Source organism: Hoplias malabaricus, chromosome X1 (assembly GCF_029633855.1).
Source record: "Hoplias malabaricus isolate fHopMal1 chromosome X1, fHopMal1.hap1, whole genome shotgun sequence".
NCBI classification, from domain to species: Eukaryota; Metazoa; Chordata; class Actinopteri; order Characiformes; family Erythrinidae; genus Hoplias; species Hoplias malabaricus.
The window spans coordinates 3,282,782-3,305,126 of record NC_089818.1 but is presented as its reverse complement, the minus strand read 5'-3'; the positions used below and the strand labels follow the sequence as shown (position 1 = coordinate 3,305,126).

General features: G+C 40.5%; 1 protein-coding gene across 2 annotated transcripts; it reads left to right on the top strand.

Moving 5' to 3' along the window:
• Window positions 1–1,753: 1,753 nt before the first annotated feature.
• Window positions 1,754–22,022, top strand: LOC136675808 (junctophilin-1-like). 2 transcript variants are annotated; one of them, XM_066652566.1, is made up of 6 exons: window positions 1,754–2,516; window positions 5,092–5,860; window positions 13,577–13,695; window positions 19,184–19,872; window positions 20,398–20,495; window positions 21,722–22,022. In XM_066652566.1, the coding sequence occupies exons 1-5, from the start codon at window positions 2,138–2,140 to the stop codon at window positions 20,476–20,478; spliced, it is 2,037 nt and encodes a 678-aa protein (XP_066508663.1). In that variant the 5' UTR covers window positions 1,754–2,137; the 3' UTR covers window positions 20,479–20,495; window positions 21,722–22,022. The 2 variants fall into 2 exon arrangements, with proteins under 2 accessions (XP_066508663.1, XP_066508664.1); XM_066652567.1 differs by lacking the exon at window positions 21,722–22,022 and having other exon boundaries at window positions 19,184–19,558; window positions 20,398–20,425.
• Window positions 22,023–22,345: the final 323 nt, after the last annotated feature.

Here is a 22,345-nt window from a genome sequence, read left to right as displayed (position 1 = left end):
TAAGTGAGAGCAGATGAGAACAGTGTCCGCCATTTGGGAGTGCTATAGGACAGCTAGTCATTTGGCCGTTGTTTTTTTATTATTATTATTATTTTTTTTAACTGTGAAAGCCATGATATGCTATGAAATTAAAGCTTAATCATCTTAGACAGCCTAAAATACTTTCCCTAACATTTATTCACTGTAAACACCGAAGCACCGTTCATGAATGAGCCATTTGTAACGCTTAAAATAAAGTTTTAAAATAATGTTTCTATGCTAACTAAGAAAACCTGAACGTGTCTTTAGCATTAGCAAACACACAAAATCTGTTAAACTAGCGTTTATGCTATTGACTTGCATTAAGGTAAATCTGATAATTCATTAAAAGGAGATTCTTTATGCAAATATGTATTTGAAATATATTATGGCAACATTAATCAAAGCTACTTTTGCAAATAGTTGATTAAATCAGGTAAACTTCAAACAGTAGGTTTTATTCATTTATTTTTCAGATACTTTGAAATTGGTTCTATCCCAAACAGCAAACATATATCAGTCCACTGAAATAAAAAGGCTGGCACACCACTGACTGCTGGTCCACCATCGGACCCCTCAGATTACTGTCCTCTACAGGATATAACTCATTTATAATCTCCTCACACAGATTTTACATTCACAGAGACTTTTATTCTGGTAAACACACTAATACAAATATTACCAACAACTATGAGAGATATAATAATGAGTATAAGCCTGATATAAAATGATTATGTTAAAAATGTTGACACTGTGCTGGATTAAAATTATTTACTAATATTATTTATAAAGAATAACAAAAGAATGTAAACTGGACTGTGGATGGAAAAGTGCTCAAATGTGGCATTTTGTATAAAATTCTGTTTAATCACCAGCAGTTCTCCCAGAAAACACTGTGCAAAAATCTAGTGGACCTCCAACTTTGTCCTCAGTGGGTCAACAGTGGTCCGCCGTCTCCTTGCGCTCAGGGATGTGGTAAAAAGGAGTGATGTATACATAGAATTAATTCATTCATTCATTCACCTTCTGTAAATCTTGATCAGTGTTGCAGAGGGCCCAGAGCCTACTCGGAGACAGTGGACGCAAGGTAGAACCCACCTTGTTGACAGTATCTACAGCATCTCACACACCTGTCACACCCCACGACCCTGGAGCTATGTTGCAGTGACACTACCTCTAGTGTAACCCTGCTGCTTTGCCTTGAGTTATTCATTCAGATACATATTATGGTTCTTCATGAACGGAATATTTTGCATCAATGATTGTTTCACTTTCCTACCTCTGTAGTTGTGTTGATGTGGTTTGATTTGATTCAAGTAAAATCAAAACAGCTCTTTCACTGGTAACACAGCACAAACTCTGTGTATTTTTGTAAATCTGAATGAGGTCAGCTGAATGCAGTGAAGCCTCCTCTAGGCTTTAAGCTGCTCAGAGGGAAAATAATGATCCAAAGAGATATTGCAGCTCCAGCGCCTTTAACAGGGGGATGGTGGATAAAGAGGGGGCGTGGCCAAGCCCGCGCTCTGACGTCAGCAGTCCGGTGTGTCTCTCCAGGCTTTGGGCTCCTCTTTTCTCTCCCTCGCTGGGAAGGCGAGCAGGAGGGAGGGAGAAAGAGAGAGAGAGACAGAGAGAGAGAGAGAGAGAGAAAACAGTGAACGAAGAAACATTAAAAATTGCAACAGCAGGAGAGAAAAAGATAACATAAGGCACAGCAATAGAGAATTAGCAAATGCAAGCAAGATAGAAAGATAGAGAGACAGACAGAGAGAGAGAGAGAGAGAACGCAGAAAGAGCGAGAGCAACAGTAGGAGAGCGCGCGCGAGAAAAGAGAGGATCAGCAATAGCAGGAGAGAGAGAATCAACAACAGAAGAGCGAAGAGCCCTCAAATGCCCCCCACCACCATCGCCATCAACATCAACATCCTCATCTGGAGCTCCATCATCACCAGCGCGCCGCTACCTCCCTCTTTCTTCTCCTCCCGCGCCTAGGCTTGGGACGTCAAACCATCCCTCCATCCATCCCTTCATCTGCCCGTCCATCCCTCCATCCATCAGCACGGTGCGCGTAAACGAGTGCGGGCAAGCGTGCGCGCGCGTGATCGCGCGTTCCTCGGGCTGAATGACGGGCGGACGCTTCGACTTCGACGATGGCGGCACGTATTGCGGCGGCTGGGAGGATGGCAAGGCCCACGGACACGGCATCTGCACGGGCCCCAAGGGCCAGGGCGAGTACTCGGGCTCGTGGGCCAGCGGCTTCGAGGTAGTCGGCGTGTACACGTGGCCCAGTGGCAACACGTACCAGGGCCACTGGGCTCAAGGCAAACGCCATGGCCTGGGCGTCGAGTCGAAAGGCAGGTGGCTGTATCGCGGAGAGTGGACGCACGGATTCAAGGGCCGCTATGGAGTCCGCCAGAGTCTCAACACGCCCGCCAGATATGAGGGCACGTGGAGTAACGGGCTGCAGGACGGCTATGGGGTCGAGACTTACGGCGATGGGGGTGAGTGTTGGTGGGAAGCTGGGGGTTTGGATCAGTGTCCACTTGAACCTGTGTGTTGGGGAGCAGGGTCTGAAATGGTATAAGAAAATTCCAAATGTGTTTTGGTTTGGTGAGCAAATGAGGCTGAGTCTGAATTCCAGTGTGTTTTGGTTTTTCAGTTGGTCACTGCATCACTGAAATGGTGGTCGAGTCTAAATGTAGACCCCACCCCACCGCCCACCCTTGTGCAACAGAAGGTCCATGTGTTGATATCTTAAAAGTCGTAGATGTCATTAGAGCGAAAGCCAAATTTGTTTTTGGTTGGGCCAGAATCCAATGTATTCTTGGCGTTACAGTTGGTCGGTAGTGTTAAGTTCGATGATCAAGTATACCTATGATGCCTCAGCTATAGGCCCCATATCACTGGTCCAGTAGAAAGCAGAGCTTTGGGATGTAATAATAACAAAAGCCTAATGTGCATTTGTTTCCAATTTAAAGCTGAAAGACTTGGTTCCTCATCAAAATTGATGCAATGGAAGGTTAACATTTTTGCTAGAAAGTCAATTTATTTCTCTTTGGAGGTTGTAATGTGATGATTCTTGACTATATTTGGAACAGGTAGAGGTGATTTGGCTGGGCCTTTGCCCAGTGCAGTTTGAGTGTGTGCTCTGTCTTATATGTGAATGCTCAGCTGTAAACATGTTCCATTGATACAGAAGGTACCTTGGTCTCTGTTGAATGTGGACCATTATTACATTTTACCCAATATAATGGCAAGTGCAATGTTGAGTTTTGTGTCTGAGTCTATAGCTCGAGCTTTGTGGATAAACATCTGTTGCAGCTGAAATGATTATTCTTGACTTTCCTTGGAACAGGTGGATGCTTTTCCTTGGAATTTTCAAATCATTGCAGTATACATATAAACCTTTAGCTAGCTTATCAAACCTGTCAAACCTGAATCATAAACCACATCCAGGGATCCAGTTGGAGGGTCATTGGTTGCTATCTCCAAGCTGCAACATGATCATGTTGACTACATTCAGATTTAATAATAACAGGTAGAGTGGAGCTAGCCTGTGTGGTTATATTGATATATGGCGCTGGACGGCACTAGTCAGTCATAGAGGTCATTGCTAATAATAGTAGCATCTGCAAGCCTTCGAATCAAAGCCCCTTTTAACCAGCACGGATCTAAAGACTAGTATTGATCTTCTCTGGTTTGATTGGTCGGTTGCTTGTTTTTTTTTTATCCAGCAAACAAGAAATGATTGCATTCATTAGGTGATCATGTTTTGAGCTCTTAACAGTCTCAGATACTGGGGGACACTGATGTCCACTGTAGTATGTTGTATGCTAGTATGCAATAGGAAGGGAAGACTCAGCTGTTGCTTAAAAGAGAAGGATATTTATGGAAAGAATGGCTGAAATTTGGACTTGTGCGTGTATAGCACACAACAGCTTAGTGCATTACACTTTAAACATTCAAATTGGGAACAAATTACAATGATTTAAATCAAACCAAAATATATTTAACATTAAGAAAAGCAACTTTACAGTGTTATGTACTTGTACATGTTTATATCATACACTACATTTACTTTATATCTTAACTTATTTTAAACAACAAATGAGGGTTATTGTCCTGAGTTATTAGTTTATTATTTAATACCTTTTTTATTTATCCTGTTCACATTATTGATTAGGAGAGAGTGACAGGTAGTAAAGCACAGAGATGAGTAACGGCGTGGATAAATGGGGTAAATAAATCAGAGTTATATTTGGCGTAAACTACAAATTTCTCAATGTCTCGGGTTACTTCCATGTTTTAAAATAGGTCTGGGTGTTCTGGGGGGCTGTCAGAGTTATAGGAGCGACAGCCATGCTCTCTGTCACACATTCGTCATTCCTCTGCTCTGGTTACACTCAGTGTTTAGTAATTGGGGTATTACTGTCCCAGCGCTGCATAAGATGGCGCAGTACGAAACATTCTTCGACATATAAGACTGTAACATGAAGCTGCTGTATTCATACACGTTAGCACATTATACATTATTCTCACAACTGTAAAAGTGATCTGAACACATGTATCTCCACACATGCAGTGCGTTTACATTTTAAAGAGAAAATAAATCACTTCACCACCAAAGATAGAGCATTATTTATAAAAGGGATCATTTATCATAATTAAATCTTTTCTATAACATACAACTCACATGAGATGAAGAAACAAGCTTATTGTCCTTTAAGGAACTAATTTATACTCCACAGAGCAGGTCGAGTTTCAAGTGACATTGTTATTTGGATGTTTTAATGTAAGTCTTGAGCCTGAAGTTCAAACCAAATGGTCAAGAAAGGCAAAATAATAGTCCCAAAGCAAATACATGTTTCCAAATGTACCACTTTTTGTACACTTACCGTTATCTGCATGACATGTAAAATCTCAGAAGAAATGTGTAGGTTCACTGGTCATTTTGGGAAGCAAATAAAAATGGGTATATTTGGAAACACAATTTTTACAGTGCACTACGGCACTCTGAATGTGGTGTATTTTGCCTGTGCATACTGCTTTTATAACATTTTTCTCTTGTAACTGCAGGCACATATCAGGGCCAGTGGATGGGTGGGATGCGTCACGGTTATGGCGTACGGCAGAGCGTCCCGTATGGGATGGCAACTGTGATTCGCTCTCCTCTCCGTACGTCTATGGCATCGCTGCGCAGCGAGCAGAGCAACGGCTCGGTCCTGCATGAGCGAGCAACGGACAGTCCTGCAGGGACAAGGGGCGGCTTCGTGTTGAACTTCCACAGCGACAGTGAGTTGGGTGGCCCAGCGCGGAAGAAGGGCCTGTTCCGGCGCGGCTCACTGTTTGGCAGCCTGAAGCAGCTGCGCAAATCGGACTCACGCTCATCCATCTCCAGCAAGCGCAGCTCGGCACGCAGCGATGCAGCAATGAGTCGCATCAGCTCCAGTGACGCCAACTCCACGCTGAGCTTTGGTGAGGGAGAGGGTGCGGACGAGTACCCACCCAATGTCGAGGACAACGTGGACGCCACCACCACTGAGTCCTACATGGGAGAATGGAAGAACGACAAGCGCAACGGCTTCGGCGTAAGTGAGCGCTCCAACGGCATGAAGTATGAGGGCGAGTGGGCCAACAACAAGCGCCATGGCTATGGCTGCACACTCTTCCCCGACGGCACACGCGAAGAAGGCAAATACAAGAACAACCTGCTGGTGCGTGGCATCAAGAAGCAGCTCATCCCGCTTAAGAACACCAAAACCAAGCAGAAGGTTGAACGCGCCGTGGAGGGAGCCATCAGAGCAGCCGCCATTGCCCGCACCAAAGTGGAGATTGCCACCTCCAGGTAAAACATTCCCAGCACTCACACTGACCGTCACATTACACTGGTATTACATTATATCACAACAGTTATTTTTTGCTGAATAATTCAGTATCAAGTATGGGTTTTAATAAAGATGAATAATTAAAGAAGATGTAAACACGAAAATGTAAGAAAAAAACATTTATGACAATGAATGTTTATTGCTTTTACATTTTGTACAATTGTAACTCACATTAGATAAAGAATCAAAGTGCTTGTAATATACATCCCTCAGTGCTTGTTTTTCATGGAAATGATAAGATATAAATGGGCCACATGGTTCAACACTTGCAATTTTAAGGCTTAAATATGAAAAACAATTTTCAGACATCACAAATCACAAGGAGTAAGTTATGAAAGCGGTGGTGTGAGATGTAACCGTGGTTACAGCATCAGAACTCCTTATCTAACTAACTTGAGTCATTGATTTCAGTTGTGAGAGTCATATCTCTTTTATTTTCTTTTCCATGGCATTGGCATGAGTAAGTGTGGGAGAGAGAGATCGACAGGGAGAGAAAGAAAGAGACACAGAAGGAGACAGCATGTCTTTAGATAGATGGATAGATCGTGTGATAAAGATAAAATGAGAGAGAGAGAGAGAGAGGGGGAATGGTCGTTTTGAATAGTCTGTTCGCATGAGTGCTGTCATACGCCCTGCAGCCCTGGCTCCAGCTGAACATTTGATCGATTCAGGACCAACTGAATGAAGTCACAGGGACATGGGGCGTCATCAGAGCCATGAGAAATTCCCTGCACATATTTCACATAAAATTTACATGAAGTGTCTCACACACACTATGCACCCACTCTAATCCATAACATTGTTGTAAAAATGTTTTCTAACACTTAATAAAATAGGAGACTGGTCTCTGGTTGTAAAATCAATGAGGAACGCTTTCCTTGTTTACAAAGGAAGTCCCACCCCTCAGTGAAACTACGAATCAGCTCGCTGGAGAAGCCCCAAGCCAAAAAAGATGGCTGTCATTGTTGGGATTTTTTCTTTCTTTTTAAAGATCATTGTCAGAATATTATAAGAATAGCTTGTTTTCTTTTTTTTTTTGGATGTTTAAATATACATCAAGTAATATAATCGTACATACTATTACTAAATAAATATATTACTATAGATTTAATATATCCATTTTAAAGTTCAAAGGAAATAAAATCTACAACTGCTTCAAAAATTAAAAATATATATACATATACTGACAAGATTTAAGATGATTTAACTTGGCAAGACTCGTTTCACTTGCCTTGTCAGTCAGCAGAGTCGAGAAATGCTGGAGTTACTTTTCTAAAAATACCCAGAGCAGCTTCTCACCTCTCCTGGAAACAAAATAGCTAGAATGTTCTTCCTCTTGTATTTCTACCTATAGCTGAACTCCCTCAGTGCAATGATTAGCATACATGCAAATACATGGGGTGTAAATTAGGCCTAATACTTAAACATTCTTATACCAACACTAAATGCAATGCACAAAGAGCAGAGGAGGCCATTTGCCATCATAAGTTGCTTAGTCAAGTTTTGTTTTGTTTTTAATCTCACGCGTGCTGCCATTAATACAATACCATTATAATCATCCGTTTCATTGATTTCAAACGTTCAAACTGAAAAGTTCTAGTTCAAAAAGTAATGCTTGTATCAGGCAACATTGGAAAAAGATATTTAGATAAAATCACTTAAAGGAAAGCTTGGTACCATTTGGCGTTTTTGCTCCTGGGCTCCCCCTGCAGTTGAAGAGGGTAATTCACTTTTACAGCAAAGTCCTGAAATCAAGGGAGGCCGGTGTGGTGCTGAGCTCAGAGTAGCAATGACAGAGGCTCTATTCTCCCTATATACAGTTCAGGGTTGAAGTGGGTCAAGAGCCCACCTGGAATCACTGGGCGCAATGTGGGAACCCACCCAGGACAGGGCATAATTTTTATAACATTTTCAAACTTGCGTATATTAAATGTATATTGACTGGATTTCACTTGCCAAGTTCATTTTTATGCAGTTTGGCTCGAATAACCAGTTTCTGTTAAGAATACTTTGCTGTTCTGCGTTTTACACTTTGTTTGACGTGACGTCTGTTTTTTTATCTCGTCACGATGCTATGTTCCGGCCCTCAGGAGCGAACGTCTGGCGAAAAAGCGGCTGAATTGTGATAAATCAGTTACATAAGAAGACCTCTTCTATTTTTCACACAGTTCCACAAATACCTCTTAGCAAGTAAATTCATCATCATATATCTAATATTACTCATTCTAAAATGTCTTTTCTGGCATAATTTACTTGTTTTATGTGAGTTTATTTGATGAAAATATCTTCTAGTTTCGTCATTCTTGAAAAAGAAGTGAAATGATTGCATTATAATCCAAATTATACACCACTGGAATAAACCACTTCCACTAGAAAAAAAAATCAATGAAAACTGATAAATAATTTCCGGGGATTCAGGGACTCAATCAAATGTATTTTTATTTTATTTTATAAACGTATTTATAAACTCTAGGAATTTTGCAATATTGTGCATTTATATTGGAAGAGAAATGTTATTTATATCGACCAGATTTAAAATGATTTCCTCTTGCTAAGACAGCTTTTGTGCAGCTTTGAAGCCCTGGGTTCTGTTGTCTCAGCTCAGACCACTCATTACCATGTGCATCATTCCTGATGGCCTGGAATATGAATTTTAATGAAAGCTCCAATAACGAGGCTTACACAATCCATGGTGCTAATGAAATAGTAATATGTCCCAGAGCAGCGATATGAATTAAATATCTCTCCATGCCTTTGAAGACTGTTATGGAGAGAAGTGATAAGCACTGAGAGGACTTTCGGAATGTGCGAGAGAGGCTGAGAGGCCGAGGGGGTGTATGAGAGAGAGAGAGAGAGAGAGAGAGAGAGTGGTATCTCTTAGGCCTGACTAAATAAGGCAAGGCAGGAGTTGGCCCCTCAACAAGAGACAAGAATATAGTCCTGCGACTGATACAGTAGTCAATCTGTGCACTTCTATCATCTGCTGGAGCACTCAGTACAGAGAGAGAGAGAGAGAGTGAGAGAGAGAGAGAGAGATAGAGAGAGAGAGAGAGATTTTGTGTGTGTGTGTCTATCTGCCTGTAAGATAACATGCAGCTTAGTCTTGAAATTCTATCATGGAGATTCGTAATGAACGGACTGACTCACATGACTCTTAATTACTATCTTAACTTATTAAAATACATGAAAGATCAGGAGATTGTTTACCAAGTTATTATTTTAAACATTCACATACCTTTAGAAACCATTAAACAGTGTAATTCTTCATCTCAAGTTATCTACAATGTCTTCTATTATGTGTTTTGGTGTAAGGATGTCTGAGATTAGCACGGGAGTTTTGTAAAGTCTTTTGGCTGCTTAGAAGTCTTTAGTTATCTTAGAGGTAAGAAAAGTAAGGAGAGGGAGAGAGAGACCTAGAGAGAGACCATACAGTCTTCCCTTATCTTAAACGTTTGTCATTTTTATTCTTCTGTGGTTTATTTCTTCATCTGGTTTCCACTTACAGGGACAGTTTAACAGCATTGTCTTCATTAACTCATGATTCCTAATTAATGGTGTAATTACACCGGAGCTTTCCTTTTACCGAAAGCTCATCCATCATCTGCCAAAGGGTTTGATGCTGCATCTTGTGGACGGATTACCTGCGCAGATTAAAAATCTGCTCTAATCCTGTACAAATTGGTTGCATGGTATCCGTGTTCAGTGAATGGAGGAGCGTTTCAGTGCAGTTCTAACTGTCCGTATACATTAAGACCCTCAGGATCTGGAGGCAAATTCAGGACATCTGCTTCCTGCTTAACATAATCTGATGCACAGAAACACCATGGTGCCTAAAATCCCCAGACACATATCACATACACACACCATGTGATTACTGGAATATAAGCTTAAAATCTACACATTAAAGATGGCACTGTTACTGATTTGAATGATAATCCTGAGTCATATCCTTAGAACAATAGCATATTTCATTAGTACTGTATCAACGTACGATCTCTGTCTTTTTAGAAAATCCAATACAAAATGTGTTTACGTAGTTCCACCGAGCAGTAGAAATAAAAGCGACATTTAAATGATAGTTAAAATGCAAAGTATGAGTCATTTACAGCTGAAATTAGTTTACACCTTTGTTTTACATTCCTAGGATAGTTCAGGACTTATCACATAACCTCACTTTGCTACTTTCCTTTTTATAGTAAATCATTAGATGATTTCAGTGGCTGCATCAAATGGCAATGTAATGTATAGTAATAGCTCTATGATGAGTTCTTTATATCTGCGGTGTGACAGTATAAATGGAATTGTCTGCTTCCTAGAGCTGACTGTAAATACGAGGATGCTACTGAATCCTGGATTTGGTGCAAGCGTTTTCTAAACAGGGGAGGGAGGAGGATATGTGCCTCTTGACATCTTTATCTGTGCTTGTGTGTGTGTGAGAGAGAGAAAGAGAGAGAGAGAGTGGGTGGATGTGTGTGTGTGTGTGGGGGGGGGGGGGGGGGGTTGACTGCTGCCAAATTAAAACCTCAGAATTTCTGCAACTGCTCCATCTGTCGTCAAGGAGATGTTCTTTGGCTCAGACTCTACTGTATAACGCATTAGATCCGGCCTATTGAAGAACGCGGGGTATAATACTGCCAACATGGCTTAGAAAAAGTAAAGGTCTCGTGGGTTTTTTGTATTTTTTCTCGTTCACACGGTGCGAGGAAGCCTCGTGTGTTCTCTTCCACCAACACACTTTCAGTGTAAAAACCCAGTGTGTCATTTTCCGAGGCTTGTTAAGTCTCTAATCTTGCAATGATAATAATCAGTAGTGCAAATAGTGATTACAATTACAATTAAGACCGTAAACACTCAGTTATATCTTCAGTTATGTCAATACTTCAAAATGTCAATCCGTAGCTAAATGTACTGTTCATTCTTAAGCATTCATCACTGTTGTGATGTCAAAACTATGAAAACATTTACAGATGACATTACTTTATCACTTTGTAGCAGTCCGCTATAATCACTTTTGTTGTATTGTCACATGTTGACATCACAAACAGAATGTAAACTGGGCATGTTTTATTCCATCAACTTGAGGCAAACGAAACTTAATTAAAAAAGGGGACAACACACATTTATTCAGACAGGTCAAGAGGTTTCATAAGACTGCAAGCTATAGCACCTTTAGAGCACATCAGTAAGAATCTTTTGTTTATTTTTACTCATACTGTGTCAGCAATGTTTGTTTATTTGAGCCTGAGCTGTATCTGACTTATCAATAGCCACGAAGTAAGATATCTCAGCGTATATCCTGTTTATATGACAAACAGTTGTCAGCTAGTTTGGCCCCACCCACTTCTATTAAAATGATGTGGAGTGTAGTTACTGGTGATACTCTGCAGCATAGAAAGGGAGTGGAAGGTGTGAGGAAAATAATTAACCATCGTGTGGTCCATGTCGGTCAGGAGGCAAATGGATAATTTCAGATGGAATGATCCATGCATTCAAAAAGAAAGCCTGAAGTTATTTACCTTAGGATTGATTTCCTTAAGAATGAGCAATTACAGCTCTTTCCTCTTTGCAGATGAGTGATGCCGGCCTGGTCGTAGAGCCGCTGGGAGCCATATTTTATTGTGTTATTGTGTGCACATGTGAGTTTTTGTGTGTGTGTGTGTGTGTGTGTGTGTGTTTGTGTAGCCATAATGAAGCTTTAATCCTGCTCTGTGGGAGTATTTACAGTGGCTTCAGTAAAGGCTGAGCCCAGCGTCTCACCATCAAAACTCTGGCTCATCTGGAGTTCAGCACTTCAGTCTTATGAGCACTGGCATTGCATCTTTTCTCTCTAAGTCTTATCTGTTTCCATCTGTTTGAGCTTTTTTTCCTGGTTATTGCACAAAACCATTACACACTGCTTTGTCAGTGCAGCCTGTATCCTACAGTATCCACACAGAATACATGTTGTTTGTGAGAACACAGTTGGGTTAAAAGCTTGTGAACAACATGGAATGGAGTTATGTACAGTAGCCAAACACAGAAATCTACACTAGGATAGTGCACACTAGCAAAGTGCAATGTCTTCTAAAGTAATACAAAGTAAAACATTCAAGAATTATTGTGGACATTGACAAAATTGTCTATTTTGTTGGAGTTAGTAGGGTGGGGTAATGAGAGTCAGCCATTAGTACATTTTTAAGCAACCTTTATTGAATTGTTAAAAGGGCACTGACAAAAGAATCAAGGAAACAAGCAACAATTTGGGCGTGGCGTATGGTGGAACTGGCAGAGCCTGATCCACATCCAAAAACCCCACATAAACGCCACACACCATGTCCTAACAAGAGGGTGGCCCCAGAGCATGCTGGGAGTTCCCCCATAAACTCCCATGCTTGGCACTAAAACAATACACATATAAATCATTGTATACTCCTTTCAAATTATGAAAAAAAATGTGAACAATGTGTTTCAGGATTGTGTGCAACAGCATGTAGCCAAAAAGCTAGCAGCTAGCACAGATAGCAGCTAGCAGAGATTGTGTATTTTTATCGGTTTAACATTAGTGAGGAAGAAAACTTTAAAGGGCAAGGTTTATGCTGTTTTTTTCCCTTCATTTATGTGTTTATTGCTAATATAAGCAGCCACAATTTGTTGAATCATCAGAGATCAGCTTACACACCCTTAGCTCAGTGGTATTGGACAAATTTGGAAATGTATTCATTCTGATAATGACATTGCAGCAAGTTTCTTTTGAAATGGATGTATTTTCTCTTGGAAAATACTGATTTGCCTGGAGTTTAGTGGTATAATAGTGCTATAAGCAAAGCATTTTAGCACACTTTCAGCTCATGTAGGGAGCTACAGTGTTAATTAGACATTACATATGCATTATGGGAGATTGTAGTGCCCTCAAAATCACTCTCATATTTAATTGTGCAATTCTGACACTTGGAGAAAAAGGGCTCACATTTTCAGAAGTGCCCTACAACGTAATTAGGGCACAGCCACTGTATTTATGAATGCAAAATTCTCATAAAATACATCCATTGTCACCATGAAGTATTCAATGTTTGGATTAGGATTAAAATCTGAGGGTACCTTCTTTCAGAAGCCCCTACCTTGAGGTTTCTCTCAGCAGATATGTTTGGGATTTCTCAAATAGGTCCGCCCTCTAAACAGGGCCAGGCCACTCAGCCTGACACCAATAACAGGCAAAGAGGCCACGCTGCTGAACTGAAACGCTAGACGTGACTAAAATTAGAGGCTGGTTTTTGGTTGAGCAATTGAACCCTCCGTTAGAAACACTTCTGTTCAATACTGAATGTTCAACTCACTCATAACAACACCTACTCTATTCTACTCTATAAAAAGTCTATTCTATCTTCTAGTCTATTTATGCATTAATGTTTTTTTTTCTATTAATAATAGAAGCATATACAGAGGTATTTGGGACCATCACTAATGAGTGAGTCAGGGGCCTAAAAAAGGATCCAATGCCCCTGTGACAAAAAGTTTAGGCCCAAATCTGAAATAGCTGTTGTCACTCGTATATTGTAAGGAATGTTTTGCATTTACTTGATACACATAAAATATCCTCCACCGCTCAGGATGTATAATTGTACCGAAGTGTGTGCACAAACAGGGCACATGACACTTTCATTCTTTCCTCTGAGTTTGACAAGTATCTTTCTTCTCAGGACGGCTCATGCCCGAGCAAAAGCAGAAGCTGCTGACCAGTCTGCTGTGTCCGCCTGTCAGAACTCAGACATCGCCCGAGCAGTGGCCAGGGAACTGTCCCCGAACTTCCACCAGCCAGGTAAACACACACACACACACACACCTAAACACACATTTATTCGGTCTCTCCACTCCCTGCATGTTTGTTGTCTTTGTCCTTGTCGTTCTGTCTGTCTTTTAGTACGTGTCATTATAGGCTGAAGAGAAAGTTGAGCAGATGCGAATGCAAATGTGTTCTGAAGGGAAGGCATATCATTTGCATAAATTATCTACTGTTCTTCTTGATACAGCCAGTCAGCTTGCTGTGTTTTTTAGCGTGGGGAGATTATTTTAGGAAAATGTGAGGGTTGGTTGTATTTTTTTTAACCACTGACAGGAAGTGCTTGTGTTTAATGGATCCCAAAAATGCTGTGCTGTGTACTTTAGGTTGGATCTTGATTATGTAACAGTGAGATTTCAGAACACTCAGAAAAACTGGTTCTAAATATGTTTTCATAAAAGGTTTACTCGTTATTAGAGCCTGTTTTGTTAATACTGAAAACTGAACAGTGTGCAAACCTTGGATTTAATACATTTTTAATACAAGCAGAAATTACAAGTTTTATTTTGCTTCATTAATATAAAAAAAGGGTCACGGTCTTTAGGTAATTCATATTATCTGTAACCGCTTATCCAATTCAGGGTCGCGGTGGGTCCAGAGCCTACCTGGAATCATTGGGTGCAAGGCAGGAATAGACCCTGGAGGGGGCGCCAGTCCTTAACAGGGCAACACACATTCACTCACACACTCACACCTATGGACACTTTTTGAGTCCTTTAGGTAATGTATTGATATATAAATAGAAGACATATATATATATTTTTTTTCTTATAGGTGGCAGTACAAAAAATGTACAGCACACACTTCATACTGGTCATAGGTCAGAGTGCTTTACATTCAGGAGAATAGAGCTTTCGGGATATTATTTTATATATATATATTTATTGTTTTCTTGTAACGGATAACTAGTCATTGCAGATTCAGTGGAACTTGTTGGAACAAATCCATACACTTTTTCAGTTGCTGATCTTAAACCCCTCAGGCCCAATATGTGACCCATACGACCTCATGTTCTAATTCCATGCATTATCCTTAATCATTTTAAAAACATGGAGTTGTGTCAGGTGATGTAAGCAGGGGTCTGACATTGTACAGACATAATCACTCTAATGTACACCACAGATTTAGATTTGATCTGCCCCTAGGTATTTGATATCTGGAGTCTGATCTCTACTTACCTGCTTCCTGCTGTGGATAAAACATGATTTATCAATGGAGACAAGAGTCTGCTGCTCAGTCTCTGAAAAAAAACCTCCATTAAGTCAAGTGCATAAGAGAAAAACATCACTTAAAAACATGGATGACTTAAGCGCTTCCACTAAAACTGAGGGATGTGTTTAAAAAGATGTGTCTTCAGATTTTTTTCATACTTGCTTTCAGAAATGTATATAAAGTAATTATATTAAGTGCATGGAGTTATTTAGTAAGTTTCACAAGTTTCAAGTAATTATTACAACTCTCTTAAACTGGAAATCAGAATTAATAGATTTAAAACAAGTGGAGATCAAGTTTTAAAAGAAATATCTTCAGTTTTAATAATTTGTGAAGGTTTCTTATGAAACTGTACTTAGAAATACAGTGGAACCTCTACTTACGAACTTGATCCGTTCTGTGACCCGGTTCGTAAGTGGAAAAGTTTGTTTCTCGAGTCAATTTTCCCCATTTAAAATAATGGAAAAGCAATTAATGTGTTCCAGCCCCCGCCCCGAAAGTCACCTTTTTGCACTGATCTATGTTTACAACACTCTCAAATTAGTAAAAAAATACATGTAGCGTTACTAAAAATAAAAAAGAAATACAGTGGTAACAGTAATAAAAAAAGAAATAATAAAGTTGTAAGAGGTTACACATAGCTACCTTGAAGACGTGACGAGAGGAGTAACACAGGCACTGGCTGTATGACAGGAAGTGGTGGGAGACGGGACGAATCTCGATGTCTGCTATTTACACTAATGCTAAATTGCTAAAGCTACAATGTGCTAATCTTAAAAGCTCACTCCAGTCTGGGCGCTGGAAGACTCGCCTATTGGGGTCAGTGGTCATTTCCAGCCGCCGGCTCGGGTTCGTTTCTAGAGTCATGGTTTGTTGGTGGAGGCAAAGAATATTCAAATGCCCGGTTTTTATTTTGGAAAGTTCGTTAGTAGAGGCGTTCATTAGTAGAGGTTCCACTGTACAGAGAAATTTCTATTCTAAAACCCTGTATTTATTTAATTTAGAAATCATGTTATGAATTTATGATTATTGATGATTAATTATACCCTTAGATATAAATTATAAAATGAATGTGTAACATTTTCAGGCTTTTCTCAGTGTCACACCAACAGGCGCATCATCCTCAGTTATCTGTTCGTGTCAGAGATATCCCCTCTCTCTCCTCTGTCTGTGGACTGCTTGAACACCAAGAAACTCACAGCGTCTTTTGTCTTTAGTGCCAAGAGTTGACAGAAACCTCTGTACGTTCTCAACAACAAACTTGTTTGTCCCAAGTACAAAAACATCTCAGCCATTCCAGCCTTTTCTCTGAGCAGTGGACTCACTAGAGGCAATGTTCCAAGACATTCAATTCAGTGGTAACACAACAGATACGAGTCATTTAAGCTTTTTAATGTAGCCACCAAAACATAGCAAACTGCATATATAGGAACTGATTATAACTTTTACATTTGCTCCTATAATAATTAATTTGTGGTTGAAATATCTTCTGTTCATCACTGTGTTTTTCCTCATGATTCTAAGCAGAAGGGGGTTCGGGTTTGGTTGCTGTGAAGCGTCCGATAAACAGTGAGGTTTGTTTTGGCTGGAGCGAGTTCAGTAAAAGTTCTAGAAAGTCTGCTCATGTCAGCTGCAAGGCTACTTTGCCCAAGTGTGTAGTGAGGAGAATCTGGAGAATGCCTGGAAGCTCACACTCCAATCATGAAGCAGCTGCACAGTGTCTGCTTCTCAGTTGTAAAGGCACTGTAATGGAGGAATATTAGGTCTGATTATGGAGGTCTTAATCGAAAACTACAAAAACAAGTATGAATAAACAATGTTTGCACTGTAGAATTGATGTGTTTTAAACTAAAAACATGGTCAGGCTACCTTCAAGTTAGCTTTGAGTTAGCGAATTATCATCGCTGTCCAATGAAAAACATGTATCTCCCAAAAGAGTAAGATACAGGAGAAGGAAAAAACCTTCTTTACTTTCAAGTGGAAGTCAGTGGAAGAACATTTTATTCCAAGTAAATTTTGGCATTTTTCTTGGGCCATTAATCATGAAAATGTTCACACAATGTGAAGGACAGCTGCTGTGTGCAAATTATATAGTGAAATAAAAGTCCACCTAAATGAAGATACATGTTTTTTATTGGATAAATAAGATATCCGTGTGTGTGATGCCTTTTATGCCTACAATAATCAGTCACAATCAGTGAAATTAATCATTTGGATCGTTTACCTTGGTTCGGTGGTGCCTGTCCAGGGGTGGGATATATTAGGGTTAGGGTTAGTAAAGGTCAGTCTATTAAATTGATTTGTTAAAAGCAAGAAAAATAGGAAAGAGTACGTATCTCATCCACTTTGTCAAGAGCCAATTTTTTATTGTCATGTTTTGTTCAGAGCAACAGGTTTATGCAGTGGTTAGTACCTACCAAAAGTGGTTTAATGAAGAACAAGCATCAACAGAATAATGGGTGCACAACTGAAACTGACGCACACGGTGATTGAAATCTAGTGTGTCTCGTGTTATCTCATCGTAGTGATCCTGCTGAAACAGTTAATGCTGACTATGATAGAAAGGTGTTAGGACACACAGTGCAATTATATATTACCTTCACAGTTTGGCCCTCATCAGAGTGGTTCAGATTCTCAGAGAATGATTTTAAAAATGTTTCTAATTTATGCAAATGGGAATAAATAAAGCAGAACTAGTAGGTTGACAGATCAAGAAAGTTTTTTTTTTTCATTCTCTGAACTTAATTTAACACATACGGTACCCTGATAATTAACTTAATTAATTTAATACACTATTTAACACTTTACTCAATACAAACTGGATCCTTTTTTATCATGTGACATAGTGAATGTTTATTTGATATGTAAAACAGACAACAAAAAAATAGTAAAACCAACAGGCTGTTTTGTGCAGATCCGTGTGTGCATCCTACTTTTTGGCTACATGGGATTTATGCTTACATGGTCAAAAGTGGTCCAACTGGTTAAACTCGACTCTTCCTCTGCACCCTCCCTGCATTTTTTAAAATCCATTTCTTGTCATCATCATCATCATTTCCATTTCAGGGTTGAGGTGTCCATTTTATATATATATTCATTCATTCATTATCTGTAACTGCCTATCCAGTTCAGGGTCACTGTGTAATCATTGGGCACCTGGAATCATAGGGCGCAAGGCAGGAATACACCCTGAAGGGGGCGCCAGTCCTTCACAGGGCAACACACGCATTCGCTCACACACTCACACCTACGGACACTTTTGAGTCACCAATCCACCTACCAACGTGTGTTTTTGGAGCGTGGGAGGAAACCGGAGCACCCGGAGGAAACCGACACAGACACAGGGAGAACACACCACACTCCTCTCAGTCATTCACCTGGAGGAAACCCATGCCGACACAGGGAGAACACACTGACTCCTCATTGACAGTCACCCGGAGGAAACCCACACAGACATAGAGAGAACACACCACACTCCTCACAGACAGTCACCTGGAGGAAGCCCACACAGACACAGGGAGAACACACCACACTCCTCACAGACAGTCACCCGGAGGAAACCCACACAGACACACGGAGAACACACCACACTCCTCACAGACAGTCACCTGGAGGAAACCCACACAGACACAGGGAGAACACACCACACTCCTCACAGACAGTCACCTGGAGGAAACCCACACAGACACAGGGAGAACACACCACACTCCTCACAGACAGTCACCTGGAGGAAACCCACGCAGACACAGGGAGAACACACCACACTCCTCACAGTCAGTCATCTGGAGGAAACCCACACAGACACACAGAGAACACACCACACTCCTCACAGACAGTCACCCGGAGGAAACCCACGCAGACACAGGGAGAACACACCACACTCCTCACAGACAGTCACCCGGAGCAGGACTCGAGCTTTGTGACTGCGACACTACCTGCTGCGCCACTGTGCCGCCCTTTAATTATTTTCTTTTGACATAAAATAATCGGTTAAACAATCGATTAAAGAAATAATTTGAACCACATTTGATGAAGTTAATTTGTGAAAGATACCCTTAGATCAGCCTTTATTTAACCATTAATTGTACATTAAGAATGCTTAAGGGGATGGTTGGAAAAAGTGCTGTGTAAATATGATTCAAAAGAAATTGGGAAATTGGGTGTTACATAGAATGGAAGTTGTAATGTAATGTTGAAACGGTGTACATGTGTTGTGTAATTTAAACATAGTTTTGCTCTCTTCATCTCTTTCCAGGGCCTGACTACATCAAACAGAGGTTCTCAAATGAACCAATAGAGATTAAAGAAGTCCCTGAAGAGAAAAAAGAGAAATCCCCCTCAGGAAGCCCTCATTTTTATCGAAAGGGAACCACACCCAACCACAGTCCCTCTCAGAGCCCAGGCCCTACCCCTCCACCTTCACCTCCGCTCAGTAAGAAGAAATCCTTCTTTAACCGGAGTGCACCCAAAGCCACCAAAGAGAGCAAAGCTCCAGCAACCGAAAGCACATCCAAACCAGCACCCAAGACATCCGCAAAACCGGAAACCAAGCAAGAAGTGGTCCCTGTCTCTCACTCATCCGTTGCCCTCAAGCCTTCAACACCGGTTCCCAACCAAAGCCCTGGCAATGGTGAGCTGCACTCTCAGTACCACGGATACTATGTGAAAGCAGAGGTCATGATACCTCCAGAGGAGCCAGATGATGAGGAGCATCATCACCATCATCATCACCATCATCATCAGGACACATCCACCGCCCTTGCCAGGATGCCGCCACCCACAAAGCCACAACAGTTCACCTCCTACACCCCTGGGGGCTCCAACTCCAGGGACAGCAAACCAGAACCCAAACTAAAGAAGCAGGATTCACTGAAGCCAAAGAGTCTAGCTGAAACCAAGAAAGCAAGCATGGAGATCACCACTGACGTAGTGGAGGAGGAATCAGTAAGCCACCAAAGAGATGGAAGATGAATAGTATTCATAACAATTAAACTGCAATATCTGAAAAATGTATTATAAGCCGACATCATTTGGGAAATTCAAGCCAGTAACACACAAATCATAAACAGGAATGCAATTCTGTTATTGAAAACAGGAGCAAACAAACAGCCTTGTGCTGAGACATCACAGCCACAACCAAATAAATAAATATAAATCCAGGACTAGACCTTAATTTTATTTAAAAATTAAATAAATACATCCAATAATAATAATCACAATTACAATGTTGTTTAAAAGTCTTTGATTGTTATTTATTATTAAATGAATGAAAGATTTGGAAAAAAGTTAACAAAGATTAATGATTTATTTATTATTTATTTTATTTGATGTAGTGAAATTTGGCAAATATTTACACAGAATCCAGATCATAGACATGAATTAAACGAACCATGAAATCATTACACATTACATAAACCTGAGCACTGAACTGATTTTTAAACAATGTGTGTGTCCTTTTTCCCCCTGTAGGGTCCTAACTCAATCCTGGTGGCACTAGTGATGCTGATCAATATTGGACTAGCGATTATTTTCGTCCATTTTCTGACTTGACGCATCATTAAACTCAGGTAAGATGCTGACTCAAATAATCACTCTGAGAACTCATACGTCTATCTGTAGTATTCTTTCCCAAATAGTGTTTGAAATACAGTGATCCCTCGTTTTTTGCGAGGGTAGAGGAAAGATATTTTTTTTTATGAATTTTTGAGTATTTGGACTTTTAAAACCCTCCCTGTTACTGTTAACAACCCACCCTTTGCATTAAACAGTCATTCTATAATGTTTTTCAGCTGGAACTACATGTGATATCCAACCAGTTTCTTTAATAGAGTCATTCCTAAGCTGTGATTTAGCGTCAGTAAATTTCACTCGGATGAGGACATGAACAATACATGTACTGTACGTAAGAAATACTTACGTTTTTCCTAGATTTTCCCTTAATATCCGCGATATAGCAGCCATAAGCCCCCTTGAAAAAACCCGCGAAGTAGCGAATCCACGCAAGATGAACCGTGAAGTAGCGAGGGATTACTGTACTTTATTTTTTAAATGTGCATTTTATCCAAAATCTGCCCATAAATACCTGCTTTTATGGCTACTTTGGTGAGATCAGTAGTGCTGTTCTTAAGTAATACTACAATATTTCAAGTTTACATTAACAAATATAAAGATTCATTAAACTAAAAATGAACTTAAATATATAAACATATAATTTTGGATCTTTTTAGGAAAGGCTTTAATATTGTGTGTCAACTATAACTCCAAGTAACTCCACAGTAATTTGTTGTAAACAAAGTTCATACAAAACCAAAACTTCTTATTGAACAAAACAGAATCACATTTCAAGTCACAAATAACATTTACAATGGAATTAGTAGAAGTGATATAAACTATGCATCTCATTCACTTGCCTTGCTGCAACCCCCTGCAATACATCTCTGCCCCCTACCCACTTTGGGAACCACTGATTTACCTGATAATTATTTGGTTCTAACATGACACAAAAATCTGATAGATTAGCATTAGTGTAGCTTGCATCTTCACAAAGAAAGGCTGGTGCGTAAAGGAATGCATGGTATTTTCACATTAAAAACAAATAAAACTTGTATTTTATCCAAAATGACTTGAGATGAATGGAAATGTGGCGTTAGATGACATTTTTCCACCTCACTACAGCAGCAATAAAGCAGCATATTTGTGGCTGGAGCATTGGTCGGTAAGATTTACTTTCAGTTTGTGCCTGAATTTGCAATGAACTATAACCCCTGCCCCTCTAACTGTTTTGGCCCCTCAGCGAGTTCTTCAGAACGCGCGGCGTAGGCCCCATAATTCTCTGCAGTTTGCGTCGACGGCCTTTAGACTCACGCCGCTCAGACTCGGATATGAGCAAAGGACTGGACGACTGGAATTAGAGCAAGAACGCTGGGGGAGAAAAAGAACGTCCCGGAGCTGAGCACCATCCCAGTTCCTCTGGCCACGATTTGACACTCGCTTGGGCTCTGAGGAAGCTGAAGCAAAGCAGTCGTTGGGAAAGAAAAATTATTCAAATATTCAAAAAAATCTGCTGATCCTAGCCGTTCCCAGTCAAGTGCATGGTGCCCCACTGCTGTGGGACGGATCTGGGGCTGGGGGCTGAGAGCTGGGTGGGGTGCTAGAAAGTGGTAAATGTGGGGGTATATGGGGGGTGGTCTTAACTGGATATGTTCGGAGATGCACTTTTAGTTGACGGAAGTGAACAGCTGCCTTACTATTTTACCATCTGACGTTGTCGAAAGGAGATGTGCAGTGCAATGCCAGTGTGTGTATGTATGTGTGTGCATGTATGAGTGTGTGCTGGAACACTGGAGAGTGTGTTTGTGTGTCCAACGGCAACCACTTTCGCTCTGATCAAAACACCATGCATATTAAAAAAAAAATA